General features: G+C 39.9%; 1 protein-coding gene across 3 annotated transcripts in view; it reads left to right on the top strand.

Annotated features, from left to right (window-relative positions):
* The window catches only part of MACROD2 (mono-ADP ribosylhydrolase 2), an 853,439-nt gene that overhangs the window by 590,720 nt on the left and 242,134 nt on the right, over positions 1 to 20,585 (top strand). For all 3 annotated transcript variants that reach the window (XM_066546232.1, XM_066546231.1, XM_066546230.1), the window contains exon 8: positions 8,140 to 8,213. In XM_066546232.1, coding sequence (XP_066402329.1) covers positions 8,140 to 8,213 — 74 coding nt within the window. The remainder of the gene's footprint in view (positions 1 to 8,139; positions 8,214 to 20,585) is intronic.

The following is a 20,585-nucleotide window of genomic DNA, read 5'->3' as shown; positions in this document are numbered from 1 at the left end:
ATGGTGTCAGTGTAGGTTAAGGAGGTCCAATGCCCTGGACCACACGTTTCAAGAGCAAGTACCAGTTTCAAGTGGAATTCAGAGCATGTGGGTGCATGGGGGTTGGTTTGGTTGGGTTTTATCTCCTGTGGCATTAGCAAGACACTTTAGGAAGGTAGGATTGATTCCTTACACTTTGCTGCACTTGAGAACAACGGGGCATTTTTATTTAAATCAGTGGGTAGAATAAATATTTAACCATGTTGGAATTGTAACTAGACTGAGGCCAATATCCCATTGCTGTGCAATTCAGTGTGTGATGGGAGATTTCACAGCTGAGTAGTGCTTTACACTTTGTTTCAAATTACTTTGGCTGTATTATGTTGCCACCCTAAAACCCAACTTGCTTGTTATATATGGCAAAATAGAAGATTTAACACAGTGCATTAGGAAGCTCATGTACACTTTGAGATCTCTTTCAATTAACATTTCTTTGTACAGTGTTTGTTTCTGGAATAGCAATTCTGGTTATGGTATAAAGTGTATTTAAAGGAGAATGATGCGCTTGAGCTCAGGAACAGCTGTATACATGTGTTTAAACAGCTGTGTACTTTACACAGACATTGCATATACACTCTCATAGGCAGATTTTGTAATTGCAAAACTACCTGTGTGAGTATATCTTCCACTTGCATTTGCATTGTGTAGGCTTTCTCCTCCCATAGGAGAATGCTAATGGCAAGAGCAGTGAGATCTTTTTGCTTTCAGTGTTGCGCTGGTGTCTGTCTGATCTTTCTCCTACTGTGCTCATCTTGAAGCCTAATTTTCTGCTTGGGCATTAGAAATTCCCTGACAGAGAGAAAAGCTCCATCACACAGCACAGTAAACAGCACAGCTACGAAGCAGTTTTGATTTCCAGAGTCTCCAAGTATTGCTTGCTATGTTTTTTTACAAGACTGCCACAGAATCCATTTCTCCATGATGTATTCCCTGCAAGCATTCTCCTTTACAAATGCTGGAAAAGTGAAACCAAAACCTAGACTTCTGATAAAAAGAATCTACTACTACTGCAGAAAAGTGAAATTCTTACGCACATGCAGCTCTCCTTCTGAACAACATTATGAGATTTCTTGCAGCAAGGTACTCATAGGGGAACACTCGTAGGAACACTCTTCCTCCTCAGAAGTCCAAGTGCAAATGCATTTTCACTTAAACTTTGTCCCCCCCTCCAATGCTAATAAATATCAAACAATTCAGTAAAATTGAAATCTATTTTTTCTTCAGTGGAATCTTTAGACTTACTGGTGCAAGCCTCTGCTCACATGACCTACATGATTACAGTGTACATCTCTGCTCAGCCGACACTTTAAACACAGTTTAAAAACAGTTATAGGGCAGGTATTTTTCCAATGATACCAACATGGTAGAGCATGAAGTGAATCATAGAGTGATATTGTGTATTTCAGAGAGAACAGCTGTGACCTAGTTCGTCTTGCACTGTAGCCACCTTTTGGCAACAAGCTGCAGCCCTAAGCTGAGCCCAGATGTAGAATAGAATAGAAAAGCACCTGAGCTGCAGATGGTGCAGCTGAGTTGATGTGCTGATCAGACAAGAGGCCCCTCTCAGCCAGCACACCCTGGGCACCTCTTCTGACAAGCCAAGGCTGAGCAAGCCCTGTTACCAAGACAGTCCATGTGTCTTGACCTCCAGCTTGTCTTGATTTTGCTGGCTTGTGTGAGTTTCATCATGCTCCCTGGTGCCAGCATTGACCCTGACATAACCAAGGATCCCTGTCTTACTCAGTGCACTTCTGTAAATAAAGAAAGGCTCTCCCTTATTTTAATTCTCTACCAGCTTTGTGTCACTGAATCAGAGCAGAAAAGTTCTTGTGAGTTTCTTTATTAAGCACCTTCCACCAACTGCGTCTGTCATGTCAGTTGAATGCAGGTGGAAATGATTCTTCAGGAACTGCATGTAGTTTTCTGTTGCTGCTGAATTTTTTCACTCAAGGAAAATCTAAAAGTTTGCACCTTTCTTCGGAGCAATTGAGAAGTGTATAATGATTTCTTCAGAATAATGTTTTGTTTATGTATTTTGAAAATTTCTTATTTCCCCATCTTTATTTTACATGAATGATAGTTAATTACTGTAGCACTGTCTCTGAAGGATACTGTGAATTGGTGCAGCTTTGTTTCTTGGGGTGACAGAAAGGTTACTGGCTTTTCACAGTACTTAATTCCATTTTCTTAGAGTTAGTTTTTGAGTGGACAGCAAATAAGGTTTTCTCTGGCTGAATGAGTTCAATAAGGCAAGGTAGGTTATTTAGCAGAAGATTCATGGCTCTTCAGTTTAGTCTTCAACATAGCTGATCCATATGAGGGTACTTTCTTTCCAACTTATGAGAGCCCACAAAAATGATCAAGGTAGGAACTTAGCTTGTTTGTCCAGTCACTATGTGACAATGATTATTAAAAAAAAAAAGAAAAAGAAGAGTGAGTGAAAAAAGGCAAAAAGCTCAAGAACAGCAAGACAATAAGCTTTTTGGTAGAATACTATCATCTCTTTCCAAACAGAATGGATTTACCATGGTAATGGAAATCAACATGAATTCATGAGTGAATTCATTTTGACTACTAAAATACATCTCTGACAAGATGATTATATGGGATCAGTTACAAGATTATTCTGTTTATTTCACAGCTGAAGGACAAGTGGATGTATTGAGTTAACCCTACCTCAGGCATGCTGGGCTGTGCATCTCATTTCTTCTCTTTTGTTGTTCTAAGCACTATCTGCATTGTCAATAGCTGGCCTTAACCCACATGGCCATAATGAAGTGCAGTTATTTATGTGTTGGTTGTGATTCAGAAGGTATTTACAATACCAATAATAATATCAGGTTTCAGAACATGTATGGAATAAATTCTTAGTACCTTTTTTCTCTTCTTTCCCACTTATTTCCTTTAAAGCATCTTTGTATTCCGTGCCATCTGGTGCTGATGATTCCCACATAGCAAGTACTTGATGCACGGTGGAGATACCCTGTCATACTGACTGCAGAGATGGCCTTCAATGCAGTCCCCCGGTTAAAAAATGTGACAAGCTACTATTTGGAGAGCATCATTTATATATCTGTAAACATACTGACAAATTTATAAACTTAAAACATGGAAGTTTTTCTGTTTTAACAGTCTTGTTGATTAAGCCGTGGGACTCGGGGTTGATTTTAGCACACAGGAACAGTCTGCAAACTGTTACATCTTGATATATGCACAAATATGCCAGTGTAGATATTTTTCTGAGGAAAATATGAAAATACATAATGATTATTTGTGTTGATGTGCATTTGGTTCTTTTCATGATTTGCTTCAAAATTAAACCATTAAAACTGGCAAATAAGAATATTAAGCCCGTGACGAGCCTTTTAGAATCCATAGAGAAGGGAACATTTTAAATTGATAAAATGCTAGCACTTAGGCTGTGCTAGCAAAAAAGGATAGAGACTTTTTTTACCAGAAGGAGTTGATTTACAGAAAACATTAGGTATCTCAGTTGAACTGACAAATTATAACACTTATCACTGCGGTTAGTGAAGTGATTTTTCTGGATTGACATTTGTTTGTTAGTATTATAGCCCTTCTGTTACAATCTGTTATCTTAATCCTCAGGTAGGTCATATTAAAGTTTGATTAGTTAATACCTGTGTTTTGTTAATGGGCTTTTCATGGGGAGGTGGCATTACCTATTGTAAGTTAGACATTTTTTGTAAGACTGGATCAAGCCCAGTAAAAGAGGCAGATAAAGCTACCAGCATCTCCACAAATTTTGGGAGTCTCTGAGATAGATTTCTGCTAGTTTTGTGTCTCAAAACCCTTGTTGCTTTGTTATGCTTTGAATAACGTTGTGCAGGGCTGGAGTTGGACTCTGTGATCCTTGTGGATACATTTCAACTCAGAATTTATCTGTGCAATATCAGAAAAACATACCAGCAGTCCATAGAATCATAGACTTATGATTCTATGGACTGCTGGTATATGTTTTTCTGACATTGCACAGATAAATTAGGCAGATTAACAGACATTCACAATTAGTAAATATTTCTCCACTGAATCCCCCAAGCAAAAAGGACTGAGTATTTACACAAGGCTGTCTAACAACAGGGAATTCATTGCATATTTTGTACACTTTGATGAAACAGGACGATTTATGTTCTTTCCAGTTGCATTCCAGGGAAGAAATATAAAATGTAATGGGATATCAGTGTATATCACTAGTTACTATCTTAGTTCTCCTCCACACTCTTCTCCTCTAAAACAGCACATTTATTTCATATCAGATACATCCAAATAATTCTGCCACATCTTATAATGCCTTTGCAGGAAAATTATGGCCATGATGACTGCAAGCACTGTCACAGCCTAGAGCTTGCTTTGCCAGCTGTTTCACAGGTCAGGGTCACAATTTCCAGGAATAAGTTGGTAAAGCCCTGGAAGGAGTTGCAGAATCTTGTAAGTTTAAAGACCTCTCAAAGAAAGCTTTCCTGGGCTGTCACTGTGGGTAGTATCTGTGCAAACACCGACCAAAAGCAGCGGAGTTGAGATGAGGTGCACTTTATATGATGGTAGCAAGGTGCACACCCTGGTTCCTGCTGACTTAGAAGGTTTGCACCCACTGTGCCATCAGCTGTGATGATGAAAGCTGTGCTGTGAAGGATGGCTTCTGAACTCAGAGGGGCTCCTGCTCGTATCCAGGATTTTGCTGTACTTGAGGAGCTGGGATCCTGGTAATGGATGGCAAAATGCAGATGGTGGCAGTAAAATTGTCACTTGCTGAAGCAGCTCTTCAGGAAGCAGACATAGCCTGCCCTGATTTTTGGTATGGGTGGGTATGTTGCCAAGGTGTTTGCTGTGGCAGTGGGAGATGTAAAAAACTTAGTCCAAGTTAAATACCTGTGTCTGTGGGTCGGTGCACTTCCCCACACGCCTGTCCATGACATAAACCTGCCAACCCTCTCTTTTTCTCCAGGCAAATAAACACAGTGAAGTCCTGAACCTCATGGCCAATGTGTGCTTTTTTGTGCCCTCGTCCTTTTCAGTATGCTGGAGGAGCACTCACTGCAGTAACATGGCCCAGTGTCACTCATTACTTTACCTGCTTTATCTTTTGTGAAATTGAGCCTTTAGCCAGAATTGCCTGAGCTGCTGCTCCAGCAGTCAGTAAACTGTGAGGCACCTCGAGCTCATTTCTCTCAAGTAATTTGATTCCCACGTGCTTCCTGAGATTGCTTTTTCTCTGAAAGAGGGGGATAGGGGTGCAGATGGGAGCAAACCAGAAATGTTATGGCAGGCAAATGTAAGCTAGAGATAAAAACAATGCAAAACTGTGTTTTAACAGATCCCATCTTGGTTTATCTTCTTTTAACCCAGTCCTATAAACAAAAATGTTTTTCTGTTTGAGAATCAGACACACAGGTGCAATGTTTGCAACAGGAGGCTAATTCCATCCTGCTTCTCAATATAGTCAATAAGATAATCCTTTCCATAAAATTTGCAGAAATGTGTGAAAAATGCTAATTAGATGATTCTTTTTGGGGGGTCGCTGATCATAAAAGGCTCTGATGGATTTCAACATATTTTCTGAAATCACATGCAGAATTCAAGGCTGTTTATTTAGGTTGCTGCACTGTTTCCTTTACATTGTGGTGACTTAGTAGTAATTAAAAACCAGTTTTCTAGATAAGGTTCTATTTAAGACTGGTTAGCATGGCAGCAGTTTCTAAACAGTGTACAATTTATGGAGAGATTCTATACAATACCCAGTGCTTTATCACCATTTTGGCCAGCTATCCTGCTGCAAGGGATTGAAAAACAAGCCTGAAAAGTTAATGTTGCTGGAGGGAGAATTGTTCTGAAAATAAACCATTCAGTGCATAAACAATAGTATATCAGTTGTCTGAAATACGCGTTTGTCCCTCTGCACGGTGTGCATTTTATGTCCAGGCAGAGCTACCACACTCAGCGTATGGAATTTCTGTGTGAAAAAGTCCCAGTTTGTCAGCTAGGATATTACTAATTTGAGCAGATGGTCTGCTTAGAGCTCTGTTATTTTATGTTATGAAAAGGAGGCTGCTGGAAGTCCCCGCTCTGGGTTTCGTTAGTGGTCGTTAGTTGGTGTCATGAGACATATGCCTTGATGACATCAGCAGCATTATTAAATGTTACAAGAATTTGTTTTCCCAGCAGCAGTGGAAGTATCCACAGTAACATTTGTAGGGTCTAAGCTAGTTTTCTATCTTGGACTTGGTAACTATATATTTTTTTTAAATGTCAAAATATGCTTTATTGAGAAATGTATTCAAAGGACGCACATGCTTGTAGTAAATTCCATGGACCTGGGTAAGGCCCCATGGAGAATCACATAGTAGGAACTGCTGAGACAGCAACATGAGTTCCTGTCTCCCTGACCCCCGCCCCAAAGCTTGTCTCTGTAACCCTATAGGCTATGATACTTAACCCTTACTATTGGTCAAATCTGCATCCCCCCAAACCCTATAAAAGGGGCATACTTTAGCCCATTCAACAGAAGCAGAGCTGTCACTGGACCCTTCACAGATTCCTGCAATAAAACCATCACTGTGGAACCGCCAGGAGCTCCTTCTCCTCTCTCGCCGTCTGCTGCAGCCTCAGCCAAGGGCACCCTACCAAGCAAGCAAAGAGCTGATATCCTAAGAGAGTTTGCAATCACTATAGAGCTGATAATCACCCAGCTTGCTAAGGGGGTCAGCCCGCAGCATCGGCCTCCAGCTAGCCTAGTTTCGGGCACCCTGTCCCCCTGAGGACTGGGCTCCCGGGCTATCTTGCACTGCTTGATAATAAGGCCAGAATAGAGGCTTTATTATACATGCTAAATGTTGGTATTATCCAAAATTGACTATTTGGCTTGTTTTTCTTGACGAATTGTTGTCATCTCTCAGTTCAGAAGAGTACACATGCTGCTGGAGGAAATCTTTGCAGAGTCAATTTACAGGGAGTGATGTTTTGGGAATGTGATTCAGTGAAGGGATTTTGGTTTGGGTTGGGTTTTTTCCTAATCTTGCGTTGCACAAAATCTGAAAAAAGGGTTAAAGAAAATATAAGCCAAAAAAGATGAGGATTTATAATTTTTTTTGCAGTATCTGTGTTTCAGCTTATGGTGCAAGGGTGATGTAAGAAAGGCTGTATCTACACAGCTGTATGTCAAATTTCATGACTCTTTCTAACCCTGCTGCTTGCTTGTCCACTGTGCCTGCAGCTCCACCTCTTCAAAGCCTGTTCTATTAATCTCACCTACTGAGAGAGATTCATGCAGCTTATGGGGTTTTATTCTTAAATCCTCACAGAAATGATTTGCTGCCCCCAAGTTAGGAATTTAAAGGAAAATTAAATTAAGGTGCCTAAGTAATGAAAGCATACACGGATTTGATAGGTAGAAACCATCAAAGCAAAAAGTCTGTATCCCTGGAAAGAGTTTTGTTATTGTTTAGTGCTGGGGGGAATTACTATTGCTAATGTATCATGCAACACAAGGTCTTAAGTTCATATGCTTATGCTTCATGAATTCTTTAATTTCCAAAGTTGTTTGTTATGATTCAGCTCATAAATTGTGAGAGATTTCCAAATCAAACATTTCTATCTTTATAAGGCCTATGGCACTGGGGTCATAGTGTGGTATAGTTTTGCTGGCAGATGGATTAAAAAAAGAAAGCCTTGAGAAAGCCCTTATGCCTCAAGAAATGTCTGAATTTTTCTTGCTGCCATGAAATGTAAGCCCAGTATTTGTTACTGTGATATATGTGTTGAATGCTTGCCTGCCCAGTATGGTACATGTATAGCTCTCTATTGTTTCTTCTTCTCTTGAGCAGTGGACTTCTCTTAACCAGAGTCAAGGAAAAAAAAAAATCCAATAAAGCATTGTTGTGCCTATTTTCAATTTATTTAGCTGGGGGAAAATGTAACAGATGTTGCCTAAAACCTTTATACAAACCTGTGAAGAAGGGAGTTGACCAACTGAAATTCCAAAATATTTTAAAGAATAGGAAGAAAAAAAGCCCAGATTTTTGTTTTCTTGTATATAAAAGAAATTATACCTTTTATGTATGTCCCATTTCTTCTCTTTTTTAGGTTTTCCAAATGAGCCTGCTGCTGTCATTGCCCTTAGCACTATTAAGGAATGGTTAAACAAGAATCACAATGAGGTATGGAACAATTTTTTTTTTTTTTTTTCAGATTTCTGTTTAAGGTTATGGTCTTTGACTCCAAAACTGTGAAAAGAGCAAACATAGGCTTGAGCCTTGAAGTCTTTTATTATTTAGTCTTAAGACCAGTGAAGTCAGGTCGGGACATTATAGCCAGGGGAAGATTTTTTATATCTAAAAGCTATACTAGAGTTCAAAGGAAATACCTTTGTTTGAAACCATACTGTGCATTTTCTGTGCATTTCCTGTGCATTGTAATCTCTCCTGGCAAAGCAGAAGACTGTTCTCTTCTAAGTTGTTTCTGAGTGTCGGAGTTTTTGGGTAATAATGAGGAGATTCTTGGAAAGGAAATGTGCATACCAGTTGTCAGTGGAAAGGGCCACCAAAGGTCAGTGGTGGGCCAGCGGTCACTTTACAGTAAAGACCTGTAGGTTTCTATTTTATGTTTTCATTAATTTTTTTGTTTACTTCTATTTAGTGTCACTAAATATATTATTTCTTATTAGTACTGGTCATCTTCCAGTGGCAACATAATAGCGATTGTTTGTACAAGACGAAAAATGCTTTTAACAGAATGATCTGCATCTCTCCCCTTTTCAGTGTTTGTCTTTCTCTGTTCCTAGTGTTGGATTGGAGAAGTGCAGCAAAAAAGTGGCAAAACAAATAAAATCTTCATGTCCTAAAGTGACAGTCTGCCTGTTTCCTCATGACCATAGCCAGCAGATTTCAGACAGTTAAAGTTGGTTGGTATTTGGTCTGAAAACATTGAACATTCAGTGGAGAAGCATTGCATGCAAGGACATAATTAGTAATATTTTTCCTCTAGTATATACAGGGGGCCTATTTTTTCCCAAGCATCTGATATGTCAGGGTATGAATTTAGTGGGTTTATATGGTTTTGTTTGTTTGGTTTTTTTTTTTTTTTTTTTTTTTGCCAAATTTGGATTGAAAGGAAATAATATGTTGAGATTTGAGTAGTACAGTGAGGTTTTCAAACCTGGAGGTGCACTGAGGAGGACATACCTGTTTGGACACTGATTCTTTGCAGCACTGAGTACTTGGTTGTTGTGGCTTTTGCTGCTGTCACTGTTGCTTCCCACAGCTAGAAAGCTGAGCAGTGAAGCAGGAGTTTTGGGTGGACAGGCTTGATTTACACTATTAGGGCCTAAATCTCATCAGCTTACCTCTAAACTTATATTTTTGGGATCTTTTCTGTTTGTAATTTTAATCTTGATGTGTAAGGTTAAGACCAATATGTTTGTGGTGCTTACCATCTTGTAATTGCTCCTAGCTTCATTTTTACCTCATCATTTAAAAAATAGGCCAAAAGCTTTGGTTTTGTTTTTTGCTCCAGAAATAAGCTTTTCTTCCCCAAAAGCTGAGTCTGTATTTTATATGCTCCTCCTGCCTTGCTCCTCACAAACTTCCATTTAACCAGAATACTTTTAAATAAGTAGCTGTTGTTTATAATATTTGGACAGTGAAAGGAGCCCAGGCTGTCCTAACTACAAAGCAATTATTTAAAGTTATCCTACTCATCTTACACCACAGGTTTTGTTTTTTTTTTCAATTTGGACTATTACAGCTTGCATAGTTGTTGTCTTAAATGTGTTTTTCCTAACATCCTGAGTCCCAGCCTCGCCAAGCTGAGGGCTCACTCTGTTTGATGCACTTGAAGACATATGGGTGGTGCAATTATTGCATATTACTGATGATGATGATGACTCAGAGCTGTTCCCCCAGAGTTTTGGTTGATTTTCAAAGGAAGTGGAGTATTAGGTTTCTGTCAAGATACATTGAGGGTTTGGTTATCCACAGCTTTGTACTTTCTCACATGAAGCTTACTATCTTCCTAAGGTTTTTCCACCATCCATTGGCTGAAGTTTTAGATTATTGTATACTAGCATGTTTTACATGTTGTAAACAGGGCAGCAGCAAAATAAAGATACTTAATTTTATTTAGGACAGCAGTAACTTATGCAGGAAAATGGATCTTTGGGAAGCATACCATTACTGGGTTTCTGTCATTTAATGCATATAGCAATGTGAGCATAGTTACCTGGTTTAAAAGAACTGTGCCAGGTATCAATCTGATCCATTTTATGTTGTTATGGAACCACAGAATGTTTTGCACTGCAAGGAACCTTGAAGTGCATCTAATCCCAGCCCCTGCTGTGGGCAGGGATGCTGGCCACTATACCAGGCTGCTGAGGGCCCCGTCCATCCTGGCCTTTAACACTTCCAGGCACATGTACACTTACTCTGTTGGATTAGATTTGGAGTAGTAATATTATACACTACCCAAGCTTTTCCCCAAAGTAACTCATCATACAGCAATGGAACTAAGGGACTTTCTGTGCTTTAATACAGTCTCCTCTTGTTGCACACAGCCATATGATATAGTCCTTTCTACAAAGTTCTGTCTCAAAGACAGATCAATTCCCACTACACCCACTGGATATTTAAATTCACATTTTCTAGTCTGGGAGCAAAACCTCTAATGATCTGGCATGAGGGCAGCTTTTCAGAGTGCTGTCTGCATCTCATTCCTGTTACCACTGAGCAAACCTGCTCCCTGGTACTGCCTGCACTGTCAGGATGAGTTGGTGTGTCCTGCTAACAGCCTCTCCTGAACAACAGAGGCCTCCTACACTTGGCTCTGCCAGAGTTAAATTAATCAAAGTCAGCTTCTTTCCCTCAGCCTCTGTTCTGCAATCTGCCTGGCCTGTGAGAAGGTTCTGCTCCTTTAGTCCCAAAGGTGTCTGGCAGCCAGTTGTGCCCTTGGACCTAAGGTCTCAAACTCCTTGATTTTGGAATGTGAGTTGACTGATTGAATTCAAGAAGTTTTAGTGCAAGATAGAGAGCATGCTCACCAGGGAAGTTGCCTCCATATCAATATACCTGGCAAAAACAGGTAGGTGAATAAGAAGGAAAGCTGACAAATTTCCAAGTCTTTTGTTGTGCTCTACATCAGCCATGTCTTGTCTGCCTTCCAGCAACCCAGGAATCTGTGACAAATTTGGGAAAGATAAAGGAATATTCTTGTTTTCACCCCTCTACTTTCTGTATTACTTCTTTCCTTTGATGGTGTAATGAAGATATTTTAGATATTGATATTAATTCCAAATATAAATAAAGCAGTTGCTGTATTCCTTAGTCAGCCCAGAGGCCTGAAAATGTAACTTGAATGACTTTTGCAAGCTGTGTTAGAGTCCTGCAAATTCCTCTGTCACAGTATTTAAAAGACAAGTGATTTGCATTTAATAAAAGGTTTTCTTATCCAAGCCCATGGTTGTGCTTGACCCCTCAGGTGTTTGTATAAAAACTTATTAGCATGCTTAACTCTGATGTCACTTAGATGAATGTCTCATTACCATGCAAATGGAGTTAGCTGCTTTCTGAGGTTAATTGTTACAAAGCAACAGAGAGGTACTTCTATTGTAATTTACTCAACACACAGCCACCATAGTCCAGCAGCCTAAAACTCAACTGCAAAAAGTTGGTCTGGGAAAAACAACCATATTTTAAGTAGTGGTTTGGACTCAGTTTTGTGCAGCAGCAGCACCCTTCCGCTCTTGAAATGAAGCCCTTAGTCAAACTAATCTCTGGCCATGCTTTACACCAAGGTTTGCTGACTTGCAGCCAGGGGGCAAATCTAGTTTAGAAGCTGGTAAATGGTGTTATGCTGTAAGTGTAGAAATCCCTTGGAGCAAACTCCCCAGTATGGCCTCAGTCAGCAGTAGTGGTTAATTTACTGCAGACCACCTAGGCTATCTCCTTAGCAGGCTGTGCTCACACTTTGCACAAAGTGCTCCAGAGGTTTAATAGAATTCTTCAGAGCACAAAATAGAACTGGAGTTCGCTCTTTAGGAAATTACAACCTGGGATTCATTTTAAAACGCACATTAAGCTTTTAAAACAGGTCAGAATATTTGTTTCTGGGATAATTTGGCAAGGTCTGAGGTGTTACTAGCTGATTTCCTGTATCTCAAAAACATTATGACAGCTTTAAGTACTGGACCCCCTACATTATTGGGGGTGATGGGGAAAGGGTTATCTTTGGGTTTTTGTGGGAGATATCTAGAAATGTTTACAGTGATAAAAATTATCTACTTCTGCTTTGCTATGTTTCTCAAAAGGGTGAAAAATAAAAAGACCTCAGTGTGTGCCTTACCATAAAATACACTGACATGGAAAGCCTCAGGACTTTTTCACTGCTCAAGAAAAGGCTTTAATTTAACAGCACATTTAGTTCAAAGTATTGTTCTTTCTCTTGCACAATATCTCACAACATTTAATACACACCCTGGTAGAACAACTAGGAAGGTGCAATGGCAATGTGTGTCTGCCAGTGAAATAACTGATACAAATTAAAAGCACATAAATGAGAAATAAATAGACACATTCTGGATTCCTTTTCATTAGACTCATTGCTGAAGAGAGATTTTGTTTCTTATTTTGCCTGAAGTACATGAGACTTAGGTCCTCGTCTTTTAGCAGGTAGTTATAAATCATCCCACAGCCAAAAAAAACAGTGAACATTTCCAGCAAAGCAGGATGAGCCAAATCCCAGTCCAGCTGAAATTAGTGGAACTCTGTTTTATAGGGGGTGGGGAGATGGTCAGGATCACGTTTGCTGTACTCCTCCTGACAAAAATGTTCATGAGGAAGCCCCTGTTTCTCTAGTTAGGCACAGTCCAAGATTGGTGTCTTGTACTTGTGCTTCCTTTTGTATTGTGCTCCATCCAAATATGGTGTGTGGGGGTATTTTCCACTGCTAAGGTAGCTAAAGGTAGGATATATCATGCACCCAAAATGGTGCTGGGTACTGGTGGCCAGTTTGGAGAGAGATATTGTGATGAGCAGCTGCTGCCTGGGAGGGCAGAGCAAAGGGAGCTCTCTATTGCACAAAGCTGGCTTGTCTGAAAGATCATTTAAATATTAATTTTATTGTATTTTTAATTTCTCTAACCCTCTTCTTTTTGTGGTCTCAGCAATCTAATTCTGGCTCTTCATTCTTCAGAGACAATTAAACAAAGTGGCATCTAGAGATGAGGTCTAGGCTTTATCTCTGCAGAAGGATGCCAATGGAGACAGCGTGTCTTGGAGAATGTTGCCTGATGCAGTTCCATTTAATGTAACCTCAGTTAGATTTCCCTAGGGCAGAGCAACTAACTTTCAACATGTATTCCAGAAAGGAGTGGAGTAGCTAGCTGGCAATATTTAATTAATGAAAGCCAGTATAAAAAAACCCCAAACATGTATATTAATGCAAACAACTCCCCTTAAGACAGCATGACTTTTACTTTTGCTTTGTTACTTTTCATGTTTACAGTTTTACAGTTGTCAACAAAACCATGTGAAATTTTGACAAAAATATACGTGTTTATGCCTAAGGCTATATCTTTTAGTTTGGGCTTGCAGTGACATGTATTTATTGTAAAGAACATTTATTACTCAGAAATAAAGCTCTGAAAATGCAGGTTTCAATAGAAGCCACTGACAGATCCTCAAGGACAGTAAGGGTGCCGATAAAAATTCATCCGGCTATTTTGGTCGCTCTGATATGCCAGTATCACTTGATTAACATAATCTCCTCCCCTCCCCCAGCTCTGTTCTCTTGGGTAGGTTAAAAAATGATCTCCTTTCTATTTCTACATTCTAATTAGGTGGTAATCATATGCTGCTCTGATTGAAATGAAAATCAGCCATCATGCCACTGTCATCTTGCTGAAGTCGAGAAAAAAAAAATGCTTTTCAACTGCTACAAAATTTAAATGATTTGCTTGCTCTGTATAGCTGCTCTCTCACCAGGCTCAGAGAGATTCAGTGCTGTTCCCAAAGCCCAAATCTAACTATCATCCCTACAGACAATTCATTTTCTGAAATGATAAGGCAGCTGCCAAGGCAGCAATGCTTTTCTTCTGTGTTCTTCAGGCTGCTGTTTAGTTAGAGGGGTGATAAAGGGAAGCGGACAAAGCCTGTCTTTGTTACACATAATACTTTATTTATTAAGTTGAAAAGGTTTTGGGTTTTTTGCTACAGCTACTGAGAAGCAGGCAGGATGTATCTCTCCTGGACAGAACTGTTAGAGCTCATGATGGCTGGGAATGTCCCAGGCCAATGTCCTTGGTGTGGTTTCTGAAATGCTCATTTGTTACTAAAATGAAACTGGGAGGAAGGATTTGGAGCCATGGCTTTCTGTCAGTGCTCCCATCTAAAATTTGTGGAGGATTGAGGAAATCCATGCAAAGTGTAGGTGTTTTCACTGAATACATCCTTGTAAAGGTTTGCCTAACCTTAGTGTACTGCATCAAAAACACCTTCAGTAACTCCACTGCAGCTAATGAGTGTCACTAATACAAAACAGAGCTCTGCATGGGTTCTTTTGTGTTTACAGCAGTTAACTATCTAATAATTGAAATTTGCCAAAGAATTTGTTCTTTTTATCCTTACAGTTTAATAGCAGTTGTGATAGCAGGAGCCTGGATAGCTTCAAAATTCTACAGGCGTGTAACTAAATTAACAAAATTGTCTGCTTCAAGGCTGAGATTTTGTTTTGTTTCTTTGATTTATTTTTTTTCCTTGTGATTTCTGGGTGTTTGGAGGGACCTGACAACTGTGGTGAGCAGTGAAAAATACTTTAAAAAAAAGTAGAAACAGTGGCTTTATTTTCCTTCTTGTTACTTCTTAAATGACAAAAAAAGATCAGGATAACATCCGGTTATTTCTATACTGGCTTTCAGCCAGAAATCTGATAATTTCAAATGGCTCTTCAAATCAACCCAATGCAGAAGAGGTCCAGCCTTCATTTTGGAAGGATTCAGTTATTGTTGCTGCACTTCTAGGGACTCTAAATCAGCTTGTGTTCCTCATCCTGTGTGTATGTAGGAATATGTAACTAAGGAATAACAATCCATGTAGCTCGAGTGAGATTCATGGATAAAACACTTCACGAGTAATGGAGAAATTGCTGCAGCAATCTTTGTTTTGCTTCTGAGCTCTTCTCATTCGTAAATCTGTTGTGATTTATGTTTTGCTCTGCTTTGGTGTCTGAACTGTACCAGTGGGTTTACAGCTGGATTTAGCAGGAGCTGCGCTGAGCTGGGGTAGAGGAGGGAGACGGTGGAGAAGGTTTTCCTTCTGCTCTGTGGAGGTCTGCAAGGAGGCTCCTATTGTGGGGAAATTCTCCTTTGGGAGACTCGTGGGAGAAGCTGCCTGCCAGGGGTGGGTCTAGCTGGCAGTCACCAGCAGACCTGGACCAGGTGGAAGGGATGGGCAGCAGCTGCTGGCCAGGCTGCCTGCCCAGCCACAGTCCCCAGGGACAGGGATGGCACTGCTGGCACAGGCTGCAGCCCTTCTGCGCAAGGCAGGAGCACGGGCTTGTTTCTTGTTTCTGCTGGCACTTCCCTGGCATCCTGCACAGTGCAGGGTGGCTTCTTTGGGGGCTCTGTTCCCAACAAACTCACACGGCTTTTTTGCTTCTGGAAAGGTGCCACTTTGGTTTGATTTAAATTCAATTCTCTTGCCTACCATTTTTCCCAAAACAGAATGTCCAGTGTGGAACATGAAGGTGAAATAATACTAAAATACAAAAAAAATACATTAGGGGAGTCTCGTACTGAAGCAATCATTGGATCATCCTATGAAGATCCAAACTGTTATGAAAGAAATAACTGTAAATAGAATATTTTGTTAGGTTTTATTCCACTTTCCCATCTAAGATCTGGCCAATTCCTATCATCATTTCCAACCACATCAGCCATCAACAGTAGGTCACAATCAAATATATACTGAAGGAAACCCACATGGATCCTTATAGCCAGAGTGCATTCCCTATGAGGAACAGAATGAGTTTATTGCTGCTAGGCTTCAGCATCTTGACATATAGTTTGAGATATATGATTCTGACATTTAATAGGTTAGATGATATTGGCCACATACTTCATAGGTTCTGTATCCTACTGTATTCCTGGGAAGGTGAAAAATAGGTCTGTCTATTAAATAGGAAATGACAGAACAGATTGAGAAGAGCACTGTGGATGTGGAGAGCATTGACAATGAGGACCTGTGGAAAGATGGGAATGATGGCAGGCTTCCAAGATAAAATAACTGAAAATTAATACAGAACAAATTGCTTAAATTTGCATGTGAGAACAGTTTAAGGGTGCATATGACCTTCCTACTTAGACTTCAGGACAGATTATGTGATTCTTTCATTTATTTGGGATTAATGAAAAATGGAAAATACTTGGAAAAAATTAGGTGAGCTATGAAATTCTTCACTTCCACAGGAATTGTAAGCAATGCTTCATGGAAAGAGTTTTTGAGCAAAGGCCATACAGAGACTTAGTCAGGTTTTCTCCTTACTTCTAACCTGATCTCCCATGAGATAAAAAATGAAAATTACCTTTTACAAGCATAGACTGTTTACAGCTACTAAATCTAAATAGAATTAATTTCTTGAAGCCTTGTTTTCTTTTTACCTACGTAATAAAGAAAAGGATGAATATACTTTGTGGCTAGTAAAATAAGTAGGAAACAACCAGTGGTTAGATGATAAATACTGGTGAGGGTGAAAGCAGAATTAAGTAGCTTTAAAAGCAATATAATTTTACAGTTGAGATGAAGGTTTCCATGGCACAGAGCACAGCTTTGACTTGCAGTTATGCCTTGTGAATAAAAAGGTCAGCATTGGAATGTCTCTCTTATTTTCTGTCTTCATCCTGATTCAGTAGCACACTTTCATTCGGGAGTAAATTTACATTTACCAGAAGTGAATTTGGGATGTTTTTCTGAACCAGGAGTATTGAACTTCTCTCAGGTAGTATATTTGTCTCATGTTTGCTATTAGACCTAAGATACCCCTTGGTAGGACTTCCCTGCTCTTTTTTAGGCTGAAAAGAAATACTAAGAATCAGCTGCTATATCTTCATCCACATGATCAGTGCTCAGTAAATCCAGGGGAATAGGTGTTTTTCTGATTTCTCCCCCTTGCAAGAAACTAGGGTCTTTCAGGAACCCATGTCTATATTTCCTAGATTTGATGATGTGTGAGGAAGGGCTTTTTCAAGTTCTGCATTCTTTTCTGGTTTCTTCCAGACAGCTTTTCCACACACTTAAAAGGTACTGCGCATTTAAACCTCAAGCCAGCTACATATTTTCAGGTTGGGGGAAGGGTTTTATCTGTAATTTTCAGCCTTTTCTGCTGGAAATTTCACCTTTCATTGAAAGCCCCTTTGGGTTTGCAATCTAACCGACAAGTTAGAAGACCTTAGTCTTCTATTTGCATATCGAAAATCTTATCCTTTAGTTTAGATGGTGGTGGATTGTTTTTATAGATAAAATGCATTCTATATTAATGATTTCATTTATTCTTTTCGCTTTTGCATTTTTTTAAAAAAGTGCATGTCAAACGTCTTCTCCATGTGTGGAAATAAGTCTTTGAACTTGCACTGTTGCTTATTGTTATAGGAGTTGAGTGCTCAAACCTAAAACGAAACAAACTCATCACAGAGCACTTTGACTCCCTGTCTTCAATCCTGATGCCTGTTGGATGATAACCTCTTCCCTGTGGACATTTAAACAAACATCTCCCTTTGGGGTTGCATATAATAATATATGATCTGTATGATGATAACCTCCTGTTGGGAAATGTTTCAGAAGGGACAATAGAAATGAAGTGCTTTAGTCCTGCTGACTGTGTTCCCTGTTAAAATCTCTCCCTACAGACATCATATAAAGTCCATTAATATTTACAAAGCAAATATGTTTCCCTTCAGACAGCTGAGGTGCCACTGCCTTTGATTTTTGTTGGATTCTGTGAACTTTGATACAGTGTTCTATAGCATAACTGCAGTACCTCATTAATATGCATGCTTAGATTTGTAGAATATCCTAGACATTTCTTATCCAGCGTGATTTTTATGGGGCATATCATATGAGAATAAAATCTCATCTTAACTGCAGGTTGCTTATGTGTGTATGCTGTCACTCAGACCCCTCAGATGAGGTCTGAGTCTTCATGGGAGTTTGGGAAATGCCTGACATGCTCTTGGTACTGAATTGCTTATTAGCAAGGTGGAGTTGTGTATGTAAGAAATTGCTGTACTGCAAATTATCAAAGATACTTGTAATTCAGTGTTCTGAGTGTAAATCCAAAGAGTAAGCTTCTGTAGACTAACACCAGTCTTCAAAGCCTTCCTAAATTTTACCAGAGGTGGAATTTTTGCAGTGAAGGAATTTTTCCATCACGGTTGCTAACAAGAAAGGACGGGCATGAGGATCCCTAAACACGGAATCACAGAATGCTCTGAGTTGGAAGGGACACACAGGAATTGTCAGGTCCAACTAGGGTGGTAGTGTTAGTGTTTGTTGTAGGAGACAGAGAAAAAGCCTGAATTGGCTCCCACGTTGAAAGCACAAGCATTTGCAAAAACCACAGAGGTTTATTTATCAGCACTTGTGGCAGAGTGAGCGTGGTGCTTCAGTTTCTGCAATGCTCTCTTTGAGACAGAGATGTCTTTGAGGGTCAATCCCATGACGTGCAATTTATAGCCATGGTACTCCAAAAATAAGTGTAGCTTGTATGATGTCTCCAAATAGCAGAAGCTGAGAGGGAAATGGCAGCTATGAAATTTTTCTGAGATATTAAGAGAATGAAGAATTATAGGCACATAATACCACATAAAAATACTAATTCAATGTGCGATTGCCCAGTGAAATGGGATTTCCACCTGAATGATGAGTATCTTGTCATTATTAGTGATTCATGGTCACCTTTTATTTTGTGTATTTAGGAAAAAGAGATCCTGCTGCTGTCAAATGAGCTAAGGCCTGGGGCAGATGTCTAGCTGTGGACAGCCATGGAGACCCCTGTAAGATTTTTCTCTGTGGCTTGGACTGGAAATAAGCAGGGGTAGGGAATTCTAAAACTGTCTCTTACCCAGAATATTGCCTGACCTTTAGAAATGAAGTGCAGAGAAGCTGTTTGATCCAGATTTTCGGTTGAAAAAATATCTTAGTTGAAAGGGAGAGCTACTGTAGATCATGTGAGTGCACTGTTGGCCGGTGAGTTTTCTGAAGTGTGCTGGTGGAAAAAGTTGATCTTGGATGTCCAGCATATCCAAAGCAGTCACATGGAGTAAAAATTAATTGCTGATGCAGGGATCTGGCAGGTTGCAGTATGCACTGCTCTCCCCTCCTTTGTACTTCCTTTTCACTTTCTTCCTTTCAGCCGTCCCTGTTCTGCCCCCTGTGTGAGTGGTGAATGTGCCTATTTATATTTGGCTTTATTGCCTGGGCATTTAGCTGAGTGCTTTGGATCAGGATGTGGAAAACAAAGGCTGTACCTCCGCTCTGGGTCTATCTCATGTGCTGCAGCTTTTGTTTTTAGGTAGGGATTTCAAGTCCAGCTGCTCCTTATCGACCCTGTGGGGAAATGGCAGGTTGAATCAATTATTTGACATGCACATTCTCTGTTGGCACAATTCTCCAGAGCCTTATAATGGCACAAATTATGATACTTGCTAGTGAAAAAAGAAAGTTACAATTCGGTATAGCAATTAATATGCAATTAAGAAGGCATTCTTTTTTCTTCCCAAGTATTTTTTTCCCAGCTATTTTTAGATTTGAATTGACTGAATAGTTAAAGAATTGCTTTTGGAAAGGAGGATTGTAATAGTATCTTTTTCCTGCATGAGCTTTGATTTTTCTTCCTGCAGGGACAGCAAGAAGCACAGACAGCTGTTATTCAAAACAAAATTGAACATAAAATGCTATCAAACCATTTAATTTCTCTGAACTACAATGCAGCAGTTTTATGTTTTAATGATGTATTGTTTTTTATTATACGTGGCATTGGTGTTCAAACTTAGATTTGTTTAGAAAAATAATGAGATTTGAAGGTAAATTGAGTGTATATCTGGAAACAATCTATGTCTAAGGCATTTTGGTAATTTCCTTGCTGCCCAGGGTGGTGGCACTGCCCAGCAGGATGAAACGAGGAGGAGGTTGAAGGGTGTTGGGCTGTGCATGGGTTGAGATGTCAGCACAATCTGGAATGACATTGTCTGGGAGGAACAGAGCAGAGCAGTCCCAGCCCCTCTTTGGCCCAGGCAGCCCTGCTGAGGCTCCAGCACGGGTGTCAGTGTTTGTTATAGGAGGCAGAGAAAAAGCCTGAATTAGCTCCCACATTAAAACTGTGTGTCAATTTGTGCCAGTGCCTGGAGCGCTCTGTGTGACGGCGACACTGTTGTTGTCACTTTGGACCTGCTCTGGGACACTCAGGGCCACCAAGCAGCCCCAGTTCAGCCCCCTCAGACACCTACATTGTGTTTGACCTTGTGATGTACAAGCAATAAAGACTATTTT

This window comes from Molothrus aeneus, chromosome 3 (genome assembly GCF_037042795.1).
Source record: "Molothrus aeneus isolate 106 chromosome 3, BPBGC_Maene_1.0, whole genome shotgun sequence".
NCBI classification, from domain to species: Eukaryota; Metazoa; Chordata; class Aves; order Passeriformes; family Icteridae; genus Molothrus; species Molothrus aeneus.
This window is presented reverse-complemented; position numbering and strand designations above follow the sequence as displayed.